General features: G+C 45.5%; 1 protein-coding gene across 4 annotated transcripts in view; it reads left to right on the top strand.

Annotated features, from left to right (window-relative positions):
- The window catches only part of LOC147622393 (histidine kinase CRE1-like), a 54,856-nt gene extending 36,900 nt beyond the window's left edge, over positions 1–17,956 (top strand). Inside the window, exons 8-10 of one of the 4 annotated variants that reach the window (XR_015269432.1) lie at positions 875–1,514; positions 15,662–16,301; positions 16,395–17,137. Coding sequence is in view for 2 of the 4 variants with exons in the window: in XM_086821932.1 (XP_086678058.1) it covers positions 875–1,514; positions 17,586–17,813 (868 nt within the window). In the remaining 2 variants the exon portion in view is untranslated. Of the gene's footprint in view, positions 1–874; positions 1,515–15,661; positions 17,138–17,585 lie in introns of those variants that run through there. The other 3 variants (XR_015269433.1, XM_086821932.1, XM_086821933.1) reach the window with 3 other exon arrangements.
- Positions 17,957–19,394: the final 1,438 nt, after the last annotated feature.

The following is a 19,394-nucleotide window of genomic DNA, read 5'->3' as shown; positions in this document are numbered from 1 at the left end:
TCTCAGGGGACCTGATGGGACAGTGGAGTGGGACCCATCTTGGGTTCATGCCATTGCTTCAGACTTCTACAGCTCGCTCCTTACCTCGGATCTTGACTTCCCCCAATGCAACAGAGCACACCAGAGCGTTTGGCGGCATATGAGACTGGCGGTTGAGTACTTTCTTGGATTCTCCCTTCTCCATTGATGAGTTTCTCCCTTCTCCATTGATGAGTTGGGGGAAGCATTGCAGGCACTTCCTTGGGGGAAGTGTCCAGGTGAGGATGGCCTTCCAGGTTTCCTCTTCCCATGGCAGTTGGATCTCATGAAGGCTGGCTTGTGGAGTGCCTTCAATGAGTTCATGGCGGCTGGAGACTGGAGTCAAGCCTGAGCGGCTTTCAGAGGGGTTGATCCATCTCATCCTCAAGGAGGAGAGGGGGGGGACCGGAGGTGCACCAGTCTCTTGGGTACTCTCTACAAAATCCTGGCCACCAAAGCCATCAACAGACGACTTCTTTTCTTTGACCATTTTACCTCTATGGAGGGTTGTAGCCCCCCACATGACGTCTTTAACTAATTAAGGGATTTTTTTTCAGGGGAAAAAAATTGAGGACGTTTCTTTTCACATGTCAATATCGCCACCCCCCAAAAAAAATCATGTTGTGACTCGACATGCTTTTTACATATTATTGTATGTTGTTGTGTCCCATCTTGAAAGCTATGTTTTCGTCAACATCTGGCCAGGATGTGACGTGTTTACCTTGCTTGGGAAGTCTCATGACATGGCGCTGAACTAGTGTGAGGAAATTGGCATTAGCCTTGTTGCTGTTTGCTTTTTCGTATGACTTTCTGTGCTAATAATTTTTTATGTGAGTTTTATGTACTTGGATCTCAGGTTAGTTGGAATGATGGGTGGACGCATTTGGCTGGAAAGCCAGTTAGAAAAAGGAAGTACCTTCTATTTCATTGCCCGCTTTGATAAGGGGGATCCTCACAGTTGCAAGCATACAAATGAGAACCTTGAAACAGAAAGTATGGGGGAAGTCTACTTACAAAAGAATTCTAGCCCCCGAACTTCATCTTACAGCATCAAAAGAATCAATTCGGGAAAGTTGGTTGTTGGTTCAGAAGTCCTTGATTATGTGCCGAAAAATGGATTTTCAAAATGTGAAGGAAAGTGGAGCGAAAACAGTGGTTTATGTTTTGACTTTGGAAGAAAGAGTAGCTTTGACAGTTACAAAGGGAGAAGGCCCGAAATTGTGATCATGAATCCGGATGAGCACCAGGTTGACAGAACATCTGTGTCGAAAATGGGGCAGCCAGTGTCTCTTGATATAGTGGAGGCCGACAGTGAAGGCCTTTTCAAAGGCCTGAAAGTACTCCTTGCAGAGGATAACTTGGTCAATCAGAAGGTGGCTTGCAAGCAGCTGAAGAAGTTTGGAACTCAAGTAGATGTTGTGTGTGATGGCCAACAGTGCCTGAAAGCTCTTAGCATGAATCGGGACAAGTATGACCTGATTCTTATGGATGTACAGGTAACTTCTCTAAGCCATGAAGACCTTTTTCCAGGATTAGTTTAAATTAAACCTGTATTCAATGACCCAAAACATACACAGCAAAAGATAATTTTCCTGGGCAAACCTCATTCATTTTTGTTGCATTTTTAAAGCAAGACTTAGGGGTTATGCATAAACTTGTTGTGCCCATCTGGCATCATGTACCAGACTTGCAAAGCTGAGATCACTGCCGTCTTATCTTTAGTTAGATCTCCATCTGGCCCGAACTGGAATTTGGTGTCCGTAACATCGGTTTCTCCTCTTAAGGGGGCTTCACAATGAGAGCTCGTCAAAATTCTATAAGAGTGGATAAAAATTTTGCAACAATGGCCCAAAGGTGAGGCCCAATGCCAAACCGTTGTAAATGCCACTCCAAATGATCTGAAGGACCTGGGGGAACTGGAGTTTCCGTTTGCATATAACAGATCAACATCTACACTTTGTGATGTGATAAGCTCACACACGATTTGATAGAAGTCTCTAAGATAAAAAAAAGATTGTTTACTGCTAAGACTGTAAATCTAGGAAAAGTTGACCGATTGCAGAAAAAAGTCCAAGTTGGTGATGCTACCCAAACGCTCGCTAACTCTGCTGCTTCCTGCCATGTAATGCATGCTTATGAGCTCCTGCTGAACTGCTTCACTGCTGAGAAGAAGGCAAACTGATTCATGAATGAAGAGAGGAGGGGAGGAGCCCATTTATAGGACGATAACCCCCCAACGCACCTGCTGGTCGGCTAATTGGCTAGCTACCCGACCTTATTGCCAGCATGCCCTACCTACTGCCAACCCTAACCGTCCAGACCTGGCTGCTGTCCGGCACCCAGCCTGCTTGTTCTGCGTAAGTGCATCACAGTTTTAATGTCACTATACAGAACCATACACGAGATTCCCACCTCATACTTCGGTTACTTTTGATAAATCGATTATCAAAAGTAACCAGCACAGAATGAGAGACTTCTATCAAATTGTGTGTGAGCTTATCTCTACACTTTGCACATCACAAAGTGTAGATGTTGATCTGTTATATCAAAAGACTTATAGACTTTTCCAATCTGCATTACTTGAGAGTCTTTAGAGATTCTTGATTGGTCTTCTTCCAGGTTTCTAGCTGATCACTTTTGGTTAGCATAAAATTGTGCTCTATCCTGCAACCGCAGCGCCAACACGGACTTTCTCTCAGCCAATCATCCATAGGGCTCTAGGTTGATAGCCATACATCAGCATAAAAGGGCTCATTGTAGTAGTAGAATGCCTAGCACTATTGTAAGCAAATTTTACTAACCAAAGATACTCTTTCCAATCAGGCTGTCTCAAAGAGACATATTCATGCAACATGTCCTCCATGGTTTGATTCACATACTCTGACTATCCATTGGACTCATGATGATAAGGTGAGGTGGTACTCAACTTTGTGTCCAATTTCTTGAACACCTCATGCAAAAATGCCCAATGAACTTAGGAGCTTGATCATTGATAATATCAACTGGCAAACCATAAAGACTAAACAACTTCTCAATAAACAAATGAGCAAGTTGCACAAAAAGACTCGCTCGCTGAAGCTTCGCTCCCGCCCCCCCCCCTGCTCGCGCTTATCTGCACGCCTCCCCCCTCTCCCGCCATCGTGCCTGCTCACCCCCCCCCTCCCCCCCGCCTGCTCTCGCGTCTGCCCCCCTCCCCCGCCTGGCTGTCCAGCGTGCCCCAGCGCTGCAGCGCTGCAGCGCCCTGCTCCTTCTCCTTTCCTTCGCGTTTTTCTTCAGCGCCCCGCCCCCCACCCTTTTTTTCTTTCGCCGCCTTCGCCTTATCTTCCCCCCCGCCCCCTCTTGCGCGCTGTTTCCGCCTCCCCCCTTGGGGTTTTGTTCTCTTCGCCGCCTTACCTCCCCCCCCCCCTTTTTCTGATTTTGCCGTCCCCTGGGCTTTTCCCTTTTTTCGGTTTTTTGCCTTCCGCCCTCCCCCTCCGCCCTTGTGTGCAGCTCGGCTCTTGCAGGACTCTCCGCTTCGCTCCGCCTTCGATTTAGCTTCAGACTCTGATGGAGGCTCCTCCCGCCCCACCTCAGGAGGGACTCTCCCGCAACCCCCTCGCCCGCCCTTGAGGATACCCCCATCAGGCTTTCTCTTTCGCCAGAAGAGGAAGCGAGCCTCACCGCAGAGGTGGAACGCCTCCAGGCACATTCCACCATCTGCCGTATAGTCGGCACTCGCCCCAGCAGAGGGGAGATCCGGGATCTTCTCCAGGCCCGCCTCCTTGCAGATGTGGGCAAGATCCTGGACGTTCAGCTACTGGGCCGTGGTCACTACCAGATCGAGTTCGAGACTGCCCAGAGCGTGGCCAAGGTCCTAGCCATGAGTCCCCTAGACATCAGGGGTGCTTGGGCATTCTTCAGACCTTGGCAGCATGGCTTTGACCCAGCAGCGGCCGAGCAGGGAGAACGCCTTTTCCATGTTACAGTTTGCTTCCCTGGACTCCGCCGTGAGTACTTGCTGCTCCTTTCTAGGCTGGGAGCATTGGTGGGTTCGGTGCTAGAGACTGGCCCCACAACAGCTTCAGTGGTGGCCAGAGCAGCTGGGCTACCTTCCGTCAGAGTTTTGGTTCCGGACATCTCCTCCCTTCCGAAGGTCATTCAGCTACCGAGGATAGGGGGGGGATGGATTGATCAGAGAGTGGAGTTCTCGGGGCTCCCGAACCAGTGCTTTATTTGCAGGCAGGTCGGCCATCTGGCCAAGGCCTGTCCATGCAGGAGACCCCGATCCCCACCGCAGCAGCAGCAGGCCCCTGATGGCCCGCCCACAGATGCGGCTCGGCAGGCAGCCTCCGGGACACCTGCTCAGGCCACTGAGACCTCGGAGTGGCAGCCTGGACAGGGGTGTCGTCGAGGGAGACAGCCACCACAGCAGCATGCCCAGAGACCGATGCAGCCGCAGCCTCAGTCTCAGCACCACTGGGTTCCCGTGAGGAACAGCTTTGCTCCCCTACAGGAGGAGACCCCTGCGACGACTGGGGACCAGGAGATGCCAGCACCCCCTCCTTCACCCCCCCCACCGCCATCCCCCCCTGCCGCCTCGCTTCCACCTTCGCCGCCTCCCGCCCTGTCCGGTTTCGGCAGCGGCTCCTTCTCCACCCCCCCGCCCCCCCCCCCCCCCCCCCCCCCGCCTCAGTTCCCCGGGAGGCCCGGGCAGTCCCCTGGCGTTCACCTGCAGTCCGGAGGGCTCTGAGCTCCGATCTTGATCGAGCACCACAAAGGAGACTTACCATGCCGATTCGGGCTTCACGGATATCATCTATCCGCAGTCGGCTGAGTCGCCTAGGCACTAGACGCAAAAAAAGCAGCCTCATCTGTTGTAAATGCAAATGTATCATATCCACAAGCTGTGCAAAAAGGCAAAGAAAAGGGAAAACAAAAGTCTGCAAACGATGGTTGGCAAACACCTAAAAGACCAGTGTCGCAGCACAAGCAACCGTTGCCAACAAAAAACTGGGCCTTGGATGCTTCCTCCTCGCACACAGCTGCGTTAAATTTGCAAAATAGTATTGTGGGCAAGAAGTGGGAACAAATGGTGGAGGTACATAGAGCGCAAACTCTTATGGAAGTGCAAGAGATGGGATTTTGCTAATTGAGGCACATGATGATGCAATGCAAGAAAATATGTTACATAATGATAATGGGGAACACATGCAAATGGCAGATGCCTGAGCATGCCATGTCATCTATTTTCCTGTACACATTTTTCATGGTAATCCCTCTTAAATGCTTTACGTACAACCGTTGTGATGTACATAAATGGAGGCATTTTTGGTGCTATGTAAATATGACGAAATTGGATATAGTTTGCTTGCAAGAACACAATCAAAATGAGTTCGTAAGGCAAGGAGGTCACTAGTTGGTTATGGCATCTTTTATGCGGGCCTGGGTGCCTATTCAAGAGTTGCCTTGTTGGTCAGACATGAGTTACAACCGGTCTTAGCGCATAATGAACCGAATGGTAACTGGTTGGTGGTTCAATGTTTGATAAATGTTGAGATGTATGAGTTTGCATCTCTTTATGCACCAACTGCTTCGGCCAAGAAAGCAACGTTATGGGCGGAGATTTGTAACTACCCTTGGTTGCATAATGCTTTCTTGTGTGGGGATTTTAACAATGCCCCTCAGCGAGGGGATAACTCGTCTGGACATTTGCATATGCTAGCTTTTGAGAGGTTCCATTGGAATGCAGTGATAAACGCTTTGCAAGCTGTTGATTTGTGGACTCACATGTGCCCTGGGGTGTCGAGCTTCACTTTTCACCCACAGGGCTTTTTCTCAATATAGAGCTCGCTTGGATAGATGGTACTTATTACATGAGGATCAATATGATGATTTTATATGCAAAATTTGGGTGGATCACTTGCAAGTGTTCTCTGATCATGTACCACTGTGGATGGGGCTATACTTCAGACTGCAATTAGATGATCGTCCTTTATACCGCCATCATCCGCTTCTAATCAATAACCGTTACCTCTCACGTGACATTTTCCATAACTTGGTTAAAGAGGTGATTACACCGCTAAAGTTGCAAATGCTAGAAAGTACAGATGTAGCCTAGTATGAAGAAAAATAGAGGGTCCATAATGTAAAAGTAACTTGTCCGGCTCTGGAGGAGCTTGCTTACATGAGGAATCTTTCAGTGTCTGAAGAGGAGGATTTATACAATGCAAGACATGTTCTTGCTGAAAATGACAGATGTAAGCTAGAAAAATGGCAAGTCAAAGCTAGGCAACGACCATTCGAGGATAAGGGATGCTCTTCCAAGGATTTATTCAAAAGCTTACACTTTGAACGGCAAAAAAACACCATTAAGCGCGTCAAGACCTCGACGCAAGCTTGGACAAGTTCCAAATAACGATTGGTTGATGAATGTGTGTCCCACTATGCGCATGTCTTTGCTACCAGAGGTCCTGCAAATACACAAGTTCGGGTAGCTAGGGATTATTTTCTCTCTCATGTTTCACGCATAGTATCACAGGAAGAGGCACTCTCTATGGAACAATGCTTCACGGAGGAAGCATTGCAAGAGGCAATAAAACAATTGGGCACTTGGAAATCTCTAGGTTGGGATGGTTAACTGTGGAATTCTTCTTGCACTTTTGGGATGACCTCAAACATGCGTTGCTTTTCATGATTAATGATGCTTCGCTTACTAGTAGGGAAATGCCCAATTCGTGGAAAGAAGGGCTTGGAAAAATTCTCCCAAAAAAGAGCTTGTGTGAGACCTTCACTAATTGGCGGCCAATAACCCTAATGCCCGTCGTATACAAATTGGTCACCAAAATGTTGGTCAACTGGGTAAATGGGGTACTTTATGCAGGCTTACACAAGGTGTAATATGGTTTTGTCCTGCGTAGATATATAACGAATAACATTGCAAATGCCTACAGTGGGGTCATAGTTGCACTCGGTTTGCGCACTGCTGCCACAATTCGGTTCGATACGGTATAGTTCAATGCGGTACAGTTCAGTGTGATCCGGATCTGATCGTTGTTTTCGCCATTTTTGGACCATTTTGTTCGCCGTTTTTTGGGCCATTTATGACCGTTTGGGGAGCCGTTTGTTGGGCATTTTTTGGGGCTCTTGCTTGCTTGCCTTGAGGCTTGAGGCTTGGCAAGTTGGCCCTTTGGTTGCCAACTTGCCTTTGCTTGAGGCTTGACTCTTGAGCCTTGAGCTTCTCCCTATTATCTATATAATAGGCCCTCCCCCAACCCCATCCTCACAAGTTCTCATTGCTCAACCCTCCCCTCACAAGTGCTCATTGCTCAAGTCTATCCTCTCCCTTGAGTCCCCTCTAGGCTCTCTCCCACTTCCACAAGGCTCTAGCCTCTCCCTCTTCCGCAACTTTCAAGCCTCTAGGCTCTCCCTCTTGAGTCTTCCTCAAGCCTCCCCCTCTTCCTCAAGCCTCTCCCTCCCTCTTCCTCTCTCTCCCTCTTCCTCAAGCCTCTCCCTCCCTCTCCCTTACCTTCTCCCGGGACCCTTCACTCCTCTTTCACCATGAGAGTAAAGCATGAAGCCTTTACTTTGCATGCCATTATCCATGAGAAGAACGAGGGGAAGTCGGGGGCATGGAAGTGGACTAAGTATTGTGGCAAGGTCTACACTAGTAGTGCCAATAGGCTTCTTGCACATCTCTCCAAGATGGGGGGGCAAATTGCACCTTGCACCTTGCAAGATGATCCCTCAAGACATTTCCGATGGCATTGTGAAGAAGTACTCCTTGCTTGGCAAAGCAAGTGATAGTGGAAGAGTCTCCCCCGCTGTCGCCGCCGCTCAAGACGAAGTCATCCCGCCGGCAAGGGATACATCCTCTTCATCCTTCTCTGCATCTTTCTCCCCCTTCACCAACTCCAACTCCTCATCAAAGAGATCAAGTGAGTTTGAGGTTCCACACAAGAGGCAAGACACTCTTGGAGGCTCCATTGGAGCAAATGTGGCCTCTCTCTCTTGGGTCTGAGCAAAGCAACAAGACACAAATGTGGAGATTGCACGCACGGTCATTGAGTGCAATCTCGCATTTCGTGTCCTCAAAACTCCTCAATGGCAAAGGATGGTGAGGGCCATTGCCGAAGTAGGACCATGCCATGACCCTTGGCATGGTATCACCTACAACGACATGCGCACGAAGGCACTTGATGAAGAAAAGGAGAGAATCAACAAGACCCTCGAGCCCGTCTAAGCGGGATGGGTGAAGTATGGATGTTCCATCCTCTCCGACGGATGGACTGATAGAAAGAAGAGGGGCATCCTCAACATTCTAGTATCTTGCCCTCATGGCATGTACTTCTTGCGGGTTGTGGATGCCAGAAAGGTGGGGAAGAAAACCTCGGGCGAGTTCATCTATCGCCACATTCGACAAGCCATGATCGAGGTGAGATACAATTTTAATTTTTGAGTTTGAAGCTTGAAAGTTTAGCCTTAGTCTTTTACTGAACTTTCAAGTCTTATTTATTTGCCTTTTTCATGCATCCATCATCCTTGTAGGTTGGTCCTGAAAATGTGGTTCAAGTGGTTACGGACAATGCGCCCAATTGCCGCAAGATGGGCCGCTTGCTTGAGAAGGAGGACTTTAAGTCCATAGTATGGACTCCTTGTGTCTCTCATTGCCTTGACTTGCCTATGGAGGACATAGGCAAGTTAGAGTGGGTGAAGAGTGTGGTGACACAAGCCACTCAAATTGTCACTTTTTTTAGTCAAAAAGTCAAGGCCCTTGCTATCTTCCGCCATCACAGCGACTTGGAGATGAAGAAGCCATCCTCGACGCGCTTTGCCTACATGTGGCTTCTTTTAGAGCGCCTTTATGATGTCATGCCTAAGCTCCAACTAACAGTGGTTTCACCGGAGTGGCAGGAATAGATACAAGGTGAGATAGTATCCTTCGCGTGTCGATGAGGCAAGAGCCATTCAACGGCTATGCTTGAGAGAGGAGTTCTGGCGCCAGGTCTGCGCCCTAGTCATTGGGGTTACTCCCTTGTATAGGGTTTTATGCATGACAGACATGGAGGGGGCTACTATGGGGCTCCTCACTCACTTTATGAGAATGGGCTGTTTTAGTTCTTATAGGAGCTCATCAACTATAATGATCAACTATAATGATCAGAGGAGCCCCGCATTCGCCAATGCGGTATGTTGGAGGAGGGATTCTATGGTGAAGCCTCTCTTTTGGTGGGAGTCATTTGCTTACCAACAACCTCACCTACAAAGAGTGGCTTTGAGGATTCTAGGGCAGGTAACCACTAACTACTTGGCACCAAGTTACTAAATTATGTGTAGATACTAGAATCCTGAACATTGTTTATTTTTATTATGGATTAGGATTGCTCTTCGGGTGCATGTGAGAGGAATTGGAGTTTCTACTCAACTTATACACACGAAGTTACACAATCGATTGAGCACGAGACGGTTAGAGCGGCTAGTCTATTGCCGCAATAACTTGCGCATGGTGCGTGCAATGCACGATATGAGTCAAGCTAGATAGGTATATTGTTATGTAACATGTTAGACTTACATAACTTTCAATGTTTTATTATTTAGCCCCTAATCAATTATAAAACTTGTAGGTAAACGTCGACGAATTCAAGTTGACGGTGGACACTCTTAAAAGTGTCCACAAGGAGCGTAATGTAGAGGAGGAGGCTATATATGTAGAGCTCTACAAAGAGCTAGAGGAGATTGATAGACGAGTCTCTTGCACTCGTCGTGGCCGCCGAGCTAGAGGTGGAATACAGGTTCGGCCTATTCTTACCTTTGGCTCCCGAGGTTCCGATCGCCCAGTTGCTAGCTATGTCAGACGTGGCTCCACGAGTCGGAGCTCTATCCCCGCAGCGATTAGAGTTGAGGATGCTTCCATTGCAGAGTCTTCTTTGGCAGTTCATGGTGATATTAGGGAGCCCAAATATGATGATGAAGGCAACGTTCTTAGCGATGGGGATTTTTGTGGGAGCTCTGAGGTGTCCTCCTCTAGTGAGGATATTGAAGAGCCTAGCGATAGCTCTGAGTCCTGACTCTTGACTCCTGACATAGATGGTGACATAGACTTTTAGCCTCTATAGTTCTCTATGGGTTTTTTGCATTTTTGTACTTGCCCATGCGGCATGCCGACTTTTGCGGCTTTATATATATTCATGACTCTTTGACATGTCACATGTACGTTTGTCTACTTTCATTTTCTATGCAACTTGCAAGTTGCAACATTCTAAATTTTTATGTTTTGGGTAAGTTGTAAGTTGTAACTTCTCTAAGTTTTGCATCTATATTTATATTTTTAAGTATTTTTTAATGAATCGTACCTCCATCGTATTTTTATTTTCAAAATTTAGCGGTGCGTTCCGAGACCGTATTTGAACGTACCGTACTGAATCGAACTTTTCGTACTTGACAACTATGATTGGGGTTGAATATGCAAAATATTCAAAACACGATGTGCTTATTTTGCAAGTGGACATAGAGAAGGCCTTTGAAACAGTGCAATGGGGGATTTTATTGCGGAGACCATGTGCAAGATGGGGTTTGGAATTAAGATGTCCAATCTTGTGTTTTGGTTGTATGCACCATGTATTCTTGATGGTGAACTCTCTGACTTGTGGTCTTTGGGTAAGTTTGTGCAGCAAGGATGCCCTTTGAGTGCCTTATTATATGCCATAGTAGCTCATCCTCTGCTTCTATACATGGATTATCTTACTCAGCAAGGTGCACTTCATGGTCTTCAATTGTCATTTGGCAAGCACTTTGTGGCACAGGCTTATGGAGATGATTCCTTCTTCATGCCACGAGATGATCCTCATGATTCCTTCTTCATGCGTTGTAATGGATGCCTTGGATATGTCTGGTACAGTTGCAAGATTGCGAATTAATTTCCGTGAATCCAAGTTTATCCCTCTCAAGCTACATGCTTGGCATAGTGTCTTGTGGCCAAGGGCTCTTGTTCCCTCCAATCAGCATGGCACATGTTGTTCAAACTCCAGGCTGATTGAGTTTTGCAAAGAATAAATGCTAAATGCAGTACTGGAAGTTGGCCACATGGCCTTTACATGGTAGACTCCGTATTGTGTAGTCCATTCTCATTGCATACATACAATTCTTATTGCCACTGCTTGCTTGGCCAAAGAAGCACTTGGATGAGTACATGTCTGCAGTACTAGAGATACTTTGGAAAACTAAGCACAATACTAAAGGACTCAGATTGTTGTTAAAGGACAAGCTATGTATGCCAAGAAATCTTGCGGGCGTCAACATTCTTGACCTTCGTACTCATGTTATTGCGAGGAAAGCCACTTTGCTCTTTGATTTTGCGGCTCAAAAACAGCCATGGGCACAGATGTTAGCAACCATGTGCACCACTTTGCAGTCCGCCACATTTGGTGCATGGACCACAAATTACTGGGAGGTGGTTTTCGGGCACTTTAGAGGAACAATTGTAGGCTGCCCCTACAGCTCTAGGCTACTCATGGACTGGAAATTAGTGATAGAGAAACTAGAATGGCTTGGAAGACCACCTGGGGTTGGAAACACCATGCGGCTGGAAAGCATACATTGGAGTAGGCTGTTTCATGCTCCGTTAGGCCTTCTTGAGCCACGGAAAGCCTTCTTCTTGTCACAAAAAGGTGTACATTTTGTGGCGGACGTGGTCAATGATGAAGGCTATGTTATCTCCTTCCTAGCAACTCGCCGGAGGCATGGGTTAGGCATGCACTACAGGCCTCTATGGCATCTCATGCGCACCCTCTTACAACCTCTTCAGCCAGTGCCTCCGCTAAATCATGAGGAGCGTTTGAAGGATTGGCGGGTCGCTCCACCACAAGCTACAAGGTTACATGAACTAAGAACTAAAAGGGTCTATATCAAACTGCTTGCTCCTCCTTGGATCGCGGATCATGCTAAGGCACTTTGGACAATGCACAAAATAGATAGGTGGGGTGGTTGTTTGAGGAGCATATGGAAAAATGGTTTGCCACCATTGAAAGAAAGGCTGTTCCTTTGGAGTTTTGCATGTCCGTGTATTCTTGGAAAAGAGGCACATCGCTATGGCAAGATGTCACTGTTGCATGCTACGCGATGAGACAGTGCCCCATTTGCTATGGATTGTGATTTCTCTCGTGCCCTCTTGGACAGACTGCCATGGCATCTTCGCACGCGATTCTTGGGAGCTCAATTTGGGAAGACATTCTGGCTTTTCGCTTGGATTCCACAATGATATACCAACTTCGGGGTATTCTTCGCATGGACTACTTTTTGGGCATTGTTGACAATATGGCAAAATAGAAATCAGATGCATTATGGACACATTCCTCTTGATCGGTACGCGTACTTTTGATGCTTGTTGAGACAGTCTCTACACGACTGCCGAAACTTGCAACAAATAGACGACCAGCAATACATGGCCTTCTTTGACTCCTTCTAGGCAGTCACATCCCTAGCCCCTATATAGGGGCCTCTGTTGTATCATAATGTTTTGTTTGTGGGTTTTCATCTCGCAATGAGGTTTTCCACTGCCAACTGGTAATATAAGAATTACTAAAAAAAAAGTGTGTGTGTGTGTGAGAACAATTCCTAAAAGGGTTGTTATTGTTCTAGTAGTGTGTGAACACACTTTTATAAGTGGATAAGATAAGTATGCCCTGTGGCATCCACTTATTAGAGTGTGATATTTGTATGGGTCAAAAGATAAGGCTACAATCCTAGGAAGGCATTGTACTTGCTAAGTATCATCACTTATGATCTATCTCAAGAGCAAGAGGCTTCATGGCTATCTCTCCACATGTCTAGACACTATTTTTGATGAGTGTTATATCAATCAATTTATCACATAGCAGCTAGAAACGTACGAAACACGTAACAAACTTTTCTAAAATTCGGGCCAAAATAGGTAACACCATTTTTAAAAAAGGTTTTTAATAATTTTCATATAGAATCTTAGCTTCTGACCTTAACATTATAGCAACACTAAAGTAGTAAGAAGTTAAAACTTGTCATTGTCACTTATAAGCTATCATTGAACCTTGCCTCACGTTTTTTATGAAAGAAGCGTTTCTTACTGTAAGAAACGTCCCATACGCTTCTTTTTGAAAGAAACGCGTTTCTGTGTTGCTATGGGACTCTATTATTGAGTCATGGAATACTATCTCTCTCTCTCTCTCCCCCCACACACACATTATGGACATCTCCCGTCCACCTTAGCTTAGGCTTGTGCAAACCCTAACCTTGACCTACAATAGTGTGCCCTAGGTACATTAGCTATTGCTAAGAAATCACATGTGCTCTCTTTAGCAAATAAGACTTCTTTTGGAGAACATCTAACACAATTCTCAGACGTTGAGCGTGTTTCTTGATGGTCCTACTATATATGAGGATGTTATCCAAAAAGGCTATCACAAACTTTTCTAGATACGGATGAAAGATATCGCTTATCATCATTTGTTGGAAAGTAGCTGGTGCATTTGTTAGTCCACATGGTAAAAATAAGAACTCATAATGCCCATATCTAGTTCTAAAATGAGTCTTGAAGATTGTTGCCACCAAGGGTGTCCATGGTTTGTAGTGTTCCAGTTTGGTCCAACTTGATCTAGTTGAACCATCTTGGTTGGCTTGGCTTGGTTGGCCACAACAACGGATCTCCAAAGAATCTCCAAGAAGCACACCAATGGATACATGCGAGGTGCATGTGCCATCAGGGACCGCACCACCACACTGAATTGCATCTTCCAAAGATAGGAGATATCCACCGACGACATTCTTGGATACGATGTGTCTCTTGTGAGTTTTTAAACACATCAATGGAACCGTTGGGGCATCCTATTCTAAGGGGGCAAATGCATGGCTCCCCGGATATCATTCTCCTTGATCATGAGTCTAGCCCTTCTGCCATCTGGTCTGGTGACCTTAGTTATCTTGGTGCCTTGGTCATAGATCTTTAAAAACTCTGCACATGATGTACTTTTGGAGTTGCTTTGCATACCTATGTAACCCTGCTACCTGCACCTTTGTCCTGACATCTGGGTCTTCCAAGAATAAGAGGTATTCTTGACAGTGATTTTGAAAGTGAACCTTGCCTTTTGGGGCATCAAAAGGATGTACAATGTACCCAGCCACTTGGTCCATGTAGGATCCAAGTGTGTCTTCTTCTGAGATCCACAAGAGAGACGCCCGTTTGGAAGCTGGAGCATAGACCAAATTACCCTTCCATCGACTCTGCCATACCCCTGACTGGGCAGAAACCCACAAACCACCCCCCCCCCCCCCCAACCCCATAGTGGCTCGGAGCCTTCACTCGTCATCATATCCCCCTATCAGTCCACGGGTGAGATGGGGGGTCCGCGCTCATTTTTTCAGTTGGTCCCAGGGAGGCTGACCCTCCCCTCCACAAGGATTTCAGCAGTGGATTCTTGTCTTCTATGATTATTAGTGGCACATTGACCCTCCTCTGGCCAAGGTGGCCCTTGATAGCTCTTGGCAGAAATGGCTTTGGGAAAGCCGACCTTTGATGCGTGTCCAATGGGACCTTGGCGAGTGGGAGTGGCAGGACCCCTTCAGCCTGGAGAGCTCGACCACCCCTTCTTTCACTACACGGCAAGGATGGGTCGCAGGCTTCATATGCATGTGATAGAGGACACCCCAGGAGTAGCAAACCATTGGGCCACTGAGGGCATTTACTCTGGCTTCCTCTGTGATTTTTGGAAACGCCTGTGGGACTGCTTTTGGCCAAGGTAGGTCACACTCTTCCCCTAGCAGTTGGCTCACCAAAGCCTCATTATTGACACTTAGTTGGCCGTTGGAGCACGGCCGGTGCAGCGTGCATGTTGTAGCCACCCCCTGGTAATGCCTTTGGGACTGTCCCAATTCGCAACAGTTTTGGCAGAGGATTTTTTGCCTTAGAGGAGGCAGCAGAAGGACAGGCTCTCCAACTATCTTATGGCAAGATAGATGCAGTTCCCACTCTGGACCTATCGTCAAAGACTTGGTCTCTAGGCACTAGTCAAAGATGGGAGATCATTAGCAGAATTGCTGCATGACATATATGGTGGGCCCAAAGCAGAGCGAGGCCATCGAGGGCATTCTCAGACACGTTCCCCCCCCCCCCCCCCCCAAAAAAAAAAGAAGAAGAAGAAGAAAAAAAACCTAAGTCCATCCGCTCTATTTGGGCTGACATCATTCCTCTGCGGCCAGCGGGGTAAGCTTCAGGGAGGTTCGGATCACATGCGTAGGCGCCGAGAGGTTTTTTTTTCGCGCACATGGTGTCAGGGTCCTTTTCTGTCTGATCAGAACGGCGAGATCACTTGGCAACAGGCCTCGTGTTATGCTTCCCCCCTCCTCATTGTATAAGGTAGTTTCCCTCCGAGAGTGGCCAGCCATGGAGGGAACACTCTCCCCAGTTTTTATCTTCACCTCTTATGCATGTTCATGTAGCCTTTGGCTGTTTGATTTTGAATGAAGAATCTTTTCTTGAAAAAGAAAGTTTATGTTAATATGTGTAACGTAAGGATGTATTGAAGGTACATTTTCTTAGAGCTTTCCTGTTTTTAGGCAGTGCATATGCTTTTTTTACAACTCAATTATTTTTTTAGTCTTTCAAGTCATTTCCCTAAATATTTAGCCTGTGTGTGAACAGATGCCAGTCTTAGATGGTTTGCAAGCAACAAAGATTATAAGAGCAGATGAAAGAGAATTCGGGTTCATGAAAAAACCAATTATAGGTCTCACAGCCCATGCAATTCAGGGCTACAGGGATAAATGCCTAGAGGCTGGAATGGATGCATATGCATGCAAACCATTCCAAACGAAACAACTCATTGAAGTGATTCAAAGGGTTATGGAAAAGTGAAGCAAAATTTTCATGTCCTGGTGGGGCTTTCAAAAGGATATAGATGAATCTAGACTCCTTGCTCTCTCCAACAAGGGGAAAGAGTGCTATTTACTCCGTGCTTTTACAACATGTCAAAATAGTGCCGTAATTTTTAACTTGCTCTTGGGCAAGTCTCCTTAGTAGGAATTGGGTCCCTTTCCATTAAAGGCTTCAATTTTCCAAGATATCCACAATCCTATATATATAGGCAGTTCGAGAGCTCTACTCTTGTCAACTTCTGTATACGAAGGATCTTTGCAGAGGGTAAAATTATGCCAACATTCAAAGTTGGAAATCTCATCAAGGTCCATCATGGCTTCACAAGCTTTGGTAACAGCACCACCAAATGCCACTCTGAGAGGAGCCATCAACTTGCAGCCTTGAAAACGAAGAATATGCACATAAGGTGGTTTTCAAGCTTACTCATGATATCAACATTGGTGTAGCTTGATTTTTCAAGACCTCAAACTGTGGTGTTTGATAGGCATTCTTTCTGCAGGCAAAAACTGACTGTAGGCAAACGGCAATTGAGGTATATATGTCCCCGGTACAATACTGGCTGTAGGCAAATTGCGGGGATGAGATGTATGTCCTTGGTACAACACTGGCATTTTATGCCTGCCAGGGGATATACTTCATAACGTAAGAAGCACAGCAGAAGTGCGATGGTCTGAAGTTTTGTGTGTAGCTCTTCCTTTTTTTCGGTTTGTGGAAGGAGTCACGTGCTTTCACTCGTATGCAATCATACATACAGGCCTATTACACTCACTAGGTTTCAAGAAGTCTCGGGACATAAATACTTGCTTGGAGATGACAGGGTGATTAGGTTAACCGGTTTACCATACCCAGCAAAGCATGGAAAACTCTTGACAATATCTCTCTCTACCTGATGGACTAATAAACCCATTTGCACATGCTTTACAAGGGTGCCAGAATGATCATAGAATCAGCCGGTGCAAATATGTGGCCATCACCACCAAATAGTAGCACTAGACATGCATACGACTCTCCTATAAGGTGGATGTGTATGATATATGGTCAAGCTGTCCATATGAGTTATTCACACCAAGCCCAACTCAATGTTGAGCTGTTTTTGTTGCTCCTTGAAGCCATGTGTTTTGTTTGAAAGCAATCTTTTTGATATTCATTAATTTTAAAAAAAAATGCACAGCATATGCCCTACTTACTTGAAAAGCATAATAATATATATTTTACTAGGTCGACTGAAGTCCCCTTTTGGAATATGCTCGTTTCTCCTCCATGTTATGTTATGCTGTCGGTAAGGATCTGCTGAGCCTACAACAAATTGACCCAAATTTTAACTAATTTCATCACTTCTTCTTGGGTAGCTTCTTTCTCTACCAATGCTTCGAAGATGTAGTAGACAGGTTTTACCGTGCTTGCCTAGATTGGGTCCAACTTCAAATCTTCTATCCGGGGCAGGATTATAGCTGACCGTATATAAATATGCTGTGCTTGCCATCCACCCACGACAATCTTCATCTTACTAGTTCTAGATTAGCCATCGTAGCTCTGTTTATTAGATGACATATGCGTAGATCGTTCATCCATCAATTGTCTCACCAGGGGTAGTAGTGACAATAATGTCTCCATCCATCCGTGCAATTTATGTTTAATTTTATGAGATTGCGAAAGAACTTACTTGTGAGTTTTGTCTTGCATATAGCAGACGTTGAGTTCAATTACAACCCACCACCATTCAAAGATGATGGAAATTGTAATGGCCCCATTTATCCTCTTTGGAAGTTCAAGTTTTGGCATCAATGTTCATCCTCCACGTACAAGAAAGGACCATCACCAACCTTGCTTGGCTTGGAAATGCAGGGATGAAGATGCATTCGATGTCATTGTGACAAGTGTGGTAGATAGTGTGCTAGCCATGCTTCAATATCTTTAATGTTCAAGAAGCATGGCCATATTGTAGAACCACTATCAAACCATGAATTTGTTGAAAGATTTAAATCTTGAGGATCATCTTCAATCAAAGAAAGCAATAGTTTGAGCAATTTCTTACGAGAAACAAAAAATTGCATGATTAAATGATTCAATTCGCATAAGCATGACGTCTTTAGACTTGGCTCGTTGTTGTCTCAAAGTTTTGTTAGTCAAATATGATGGTCTTGTCACATCATGTGAGGTTGACTCCTCTCCCCTTTGAGATTAGGAGATATGGTTGTAGAGTTGTAATAGTGGTACTAGGTCCTCTTCTGAAACACAACTCGAATAAGAAAGTGGATGCTAAAAATAGCAATTTAAACATAAAAACGATCCCAACTATTTTAGCAATGTTGCAAAAGTTAAGTTGCTATATATGGTTATTCAAGAGGTTTGAAACAAAAGAATCCATCTAGAAGTGCATGATGATTCATGTATCATTGATGATGAGGTTTTAAGACACAAGAAATGCCTTATTGTTTGGTGTGCATTAATTAGTTGCTCGCTTGCAGCGGGCAACTAATAAATCAATAAGGTGAGACGAAATTTCGTAAGTCAAAAGTAGAAGACAAACAACAAACCAAGTTTATTACAATGGATTTTTAGAAAAGGCAAAGTAACGACCCACACGACTGTTCGGCTGTGCATCACGCTCATCCAATCATTTGGACGCGTCCTCATCGGTAAGATCGTATGATCCATTAGCATCTTCATTTGTATCATTACCATCTTCATCCATGGTGGCGACATAGCGGGTTGAAGTATCTTGCATTGGGAGTATCCAATGTCTATGTCTATGCATTATGTCAAGTGAGGGAGCTTCATCACATTTCAACTCGTAGAAGACCTTCTACTCATTCCATTTCCTTTCTTTAGAATTATCCAGGATGCCATTGGATAATATTTACCAGTACGGATCATTCTCAGAAGTGTGTGTGCAACAACGAGGCATGAAGCTTGTTAGCAATATAGTCCATGAAAACATAAGCCCGTTCAAAAAGATCAATGGGTGATAAGTAGACTTTGTTCTTTAAATCGGTTGTCCATAAAGAGCGCCGACCTCTTGTTATCTCCTCAGTTGATATGTTATGCGAGAAGAACTTGAAGTGTGGCTTGTGCAAGTCTTTCATTCAATAGCAAAGCATGCCTTCCAATGTATGCATTCTTATTCGCCATAAACCTCTACACATGACTATACCACCCGCTAGTTTGAAGAAGTCCCAATCCCATGTACCGTTTGATGACCTTGCCAATGCTTATTAGTGATGGTGTCATGAGAGTGACTATTATCTGAAATTGTAAATGATTGAGAGTGTCTCTTTTCTCCAATGCAAACAACCCCTTCAAGCACTCCATTTTGACGAACTCTTGGAGTGGTTCCCAACAGGAGACATTGATGTTTGCATTTCCAATGGCAAGAGTCACTGATCGATGGGATAATAGTGGTAGTGTACTTTGCATTAGATGAGAGCCTCTTATATAGGCTAAAGTACAATGGATTAGGGTGAGATTAATCCCTAAGCAAAATCCTAACTATATCTAG

Source organism: Cibotium barometz, chromosome 28 (assembly GCF_041138505.1).
Source record: "Cibotium barometz isolate CiBa-2024 chromosome 28, ASM4113850v1, whole genome shotgun sequence".
In the NCBI taxonomy this organism is placed as follows: domain Eukaryota; kingdom Viridiplantae; phylum Streptophyta; class Polypodiopsida; order Cyatheales; family Cibotiaceae; genus Cibotium; species Cibotium barometz.
This window is presented reverse-complemented; position numbering and strand designations above follow the sequence as displayed.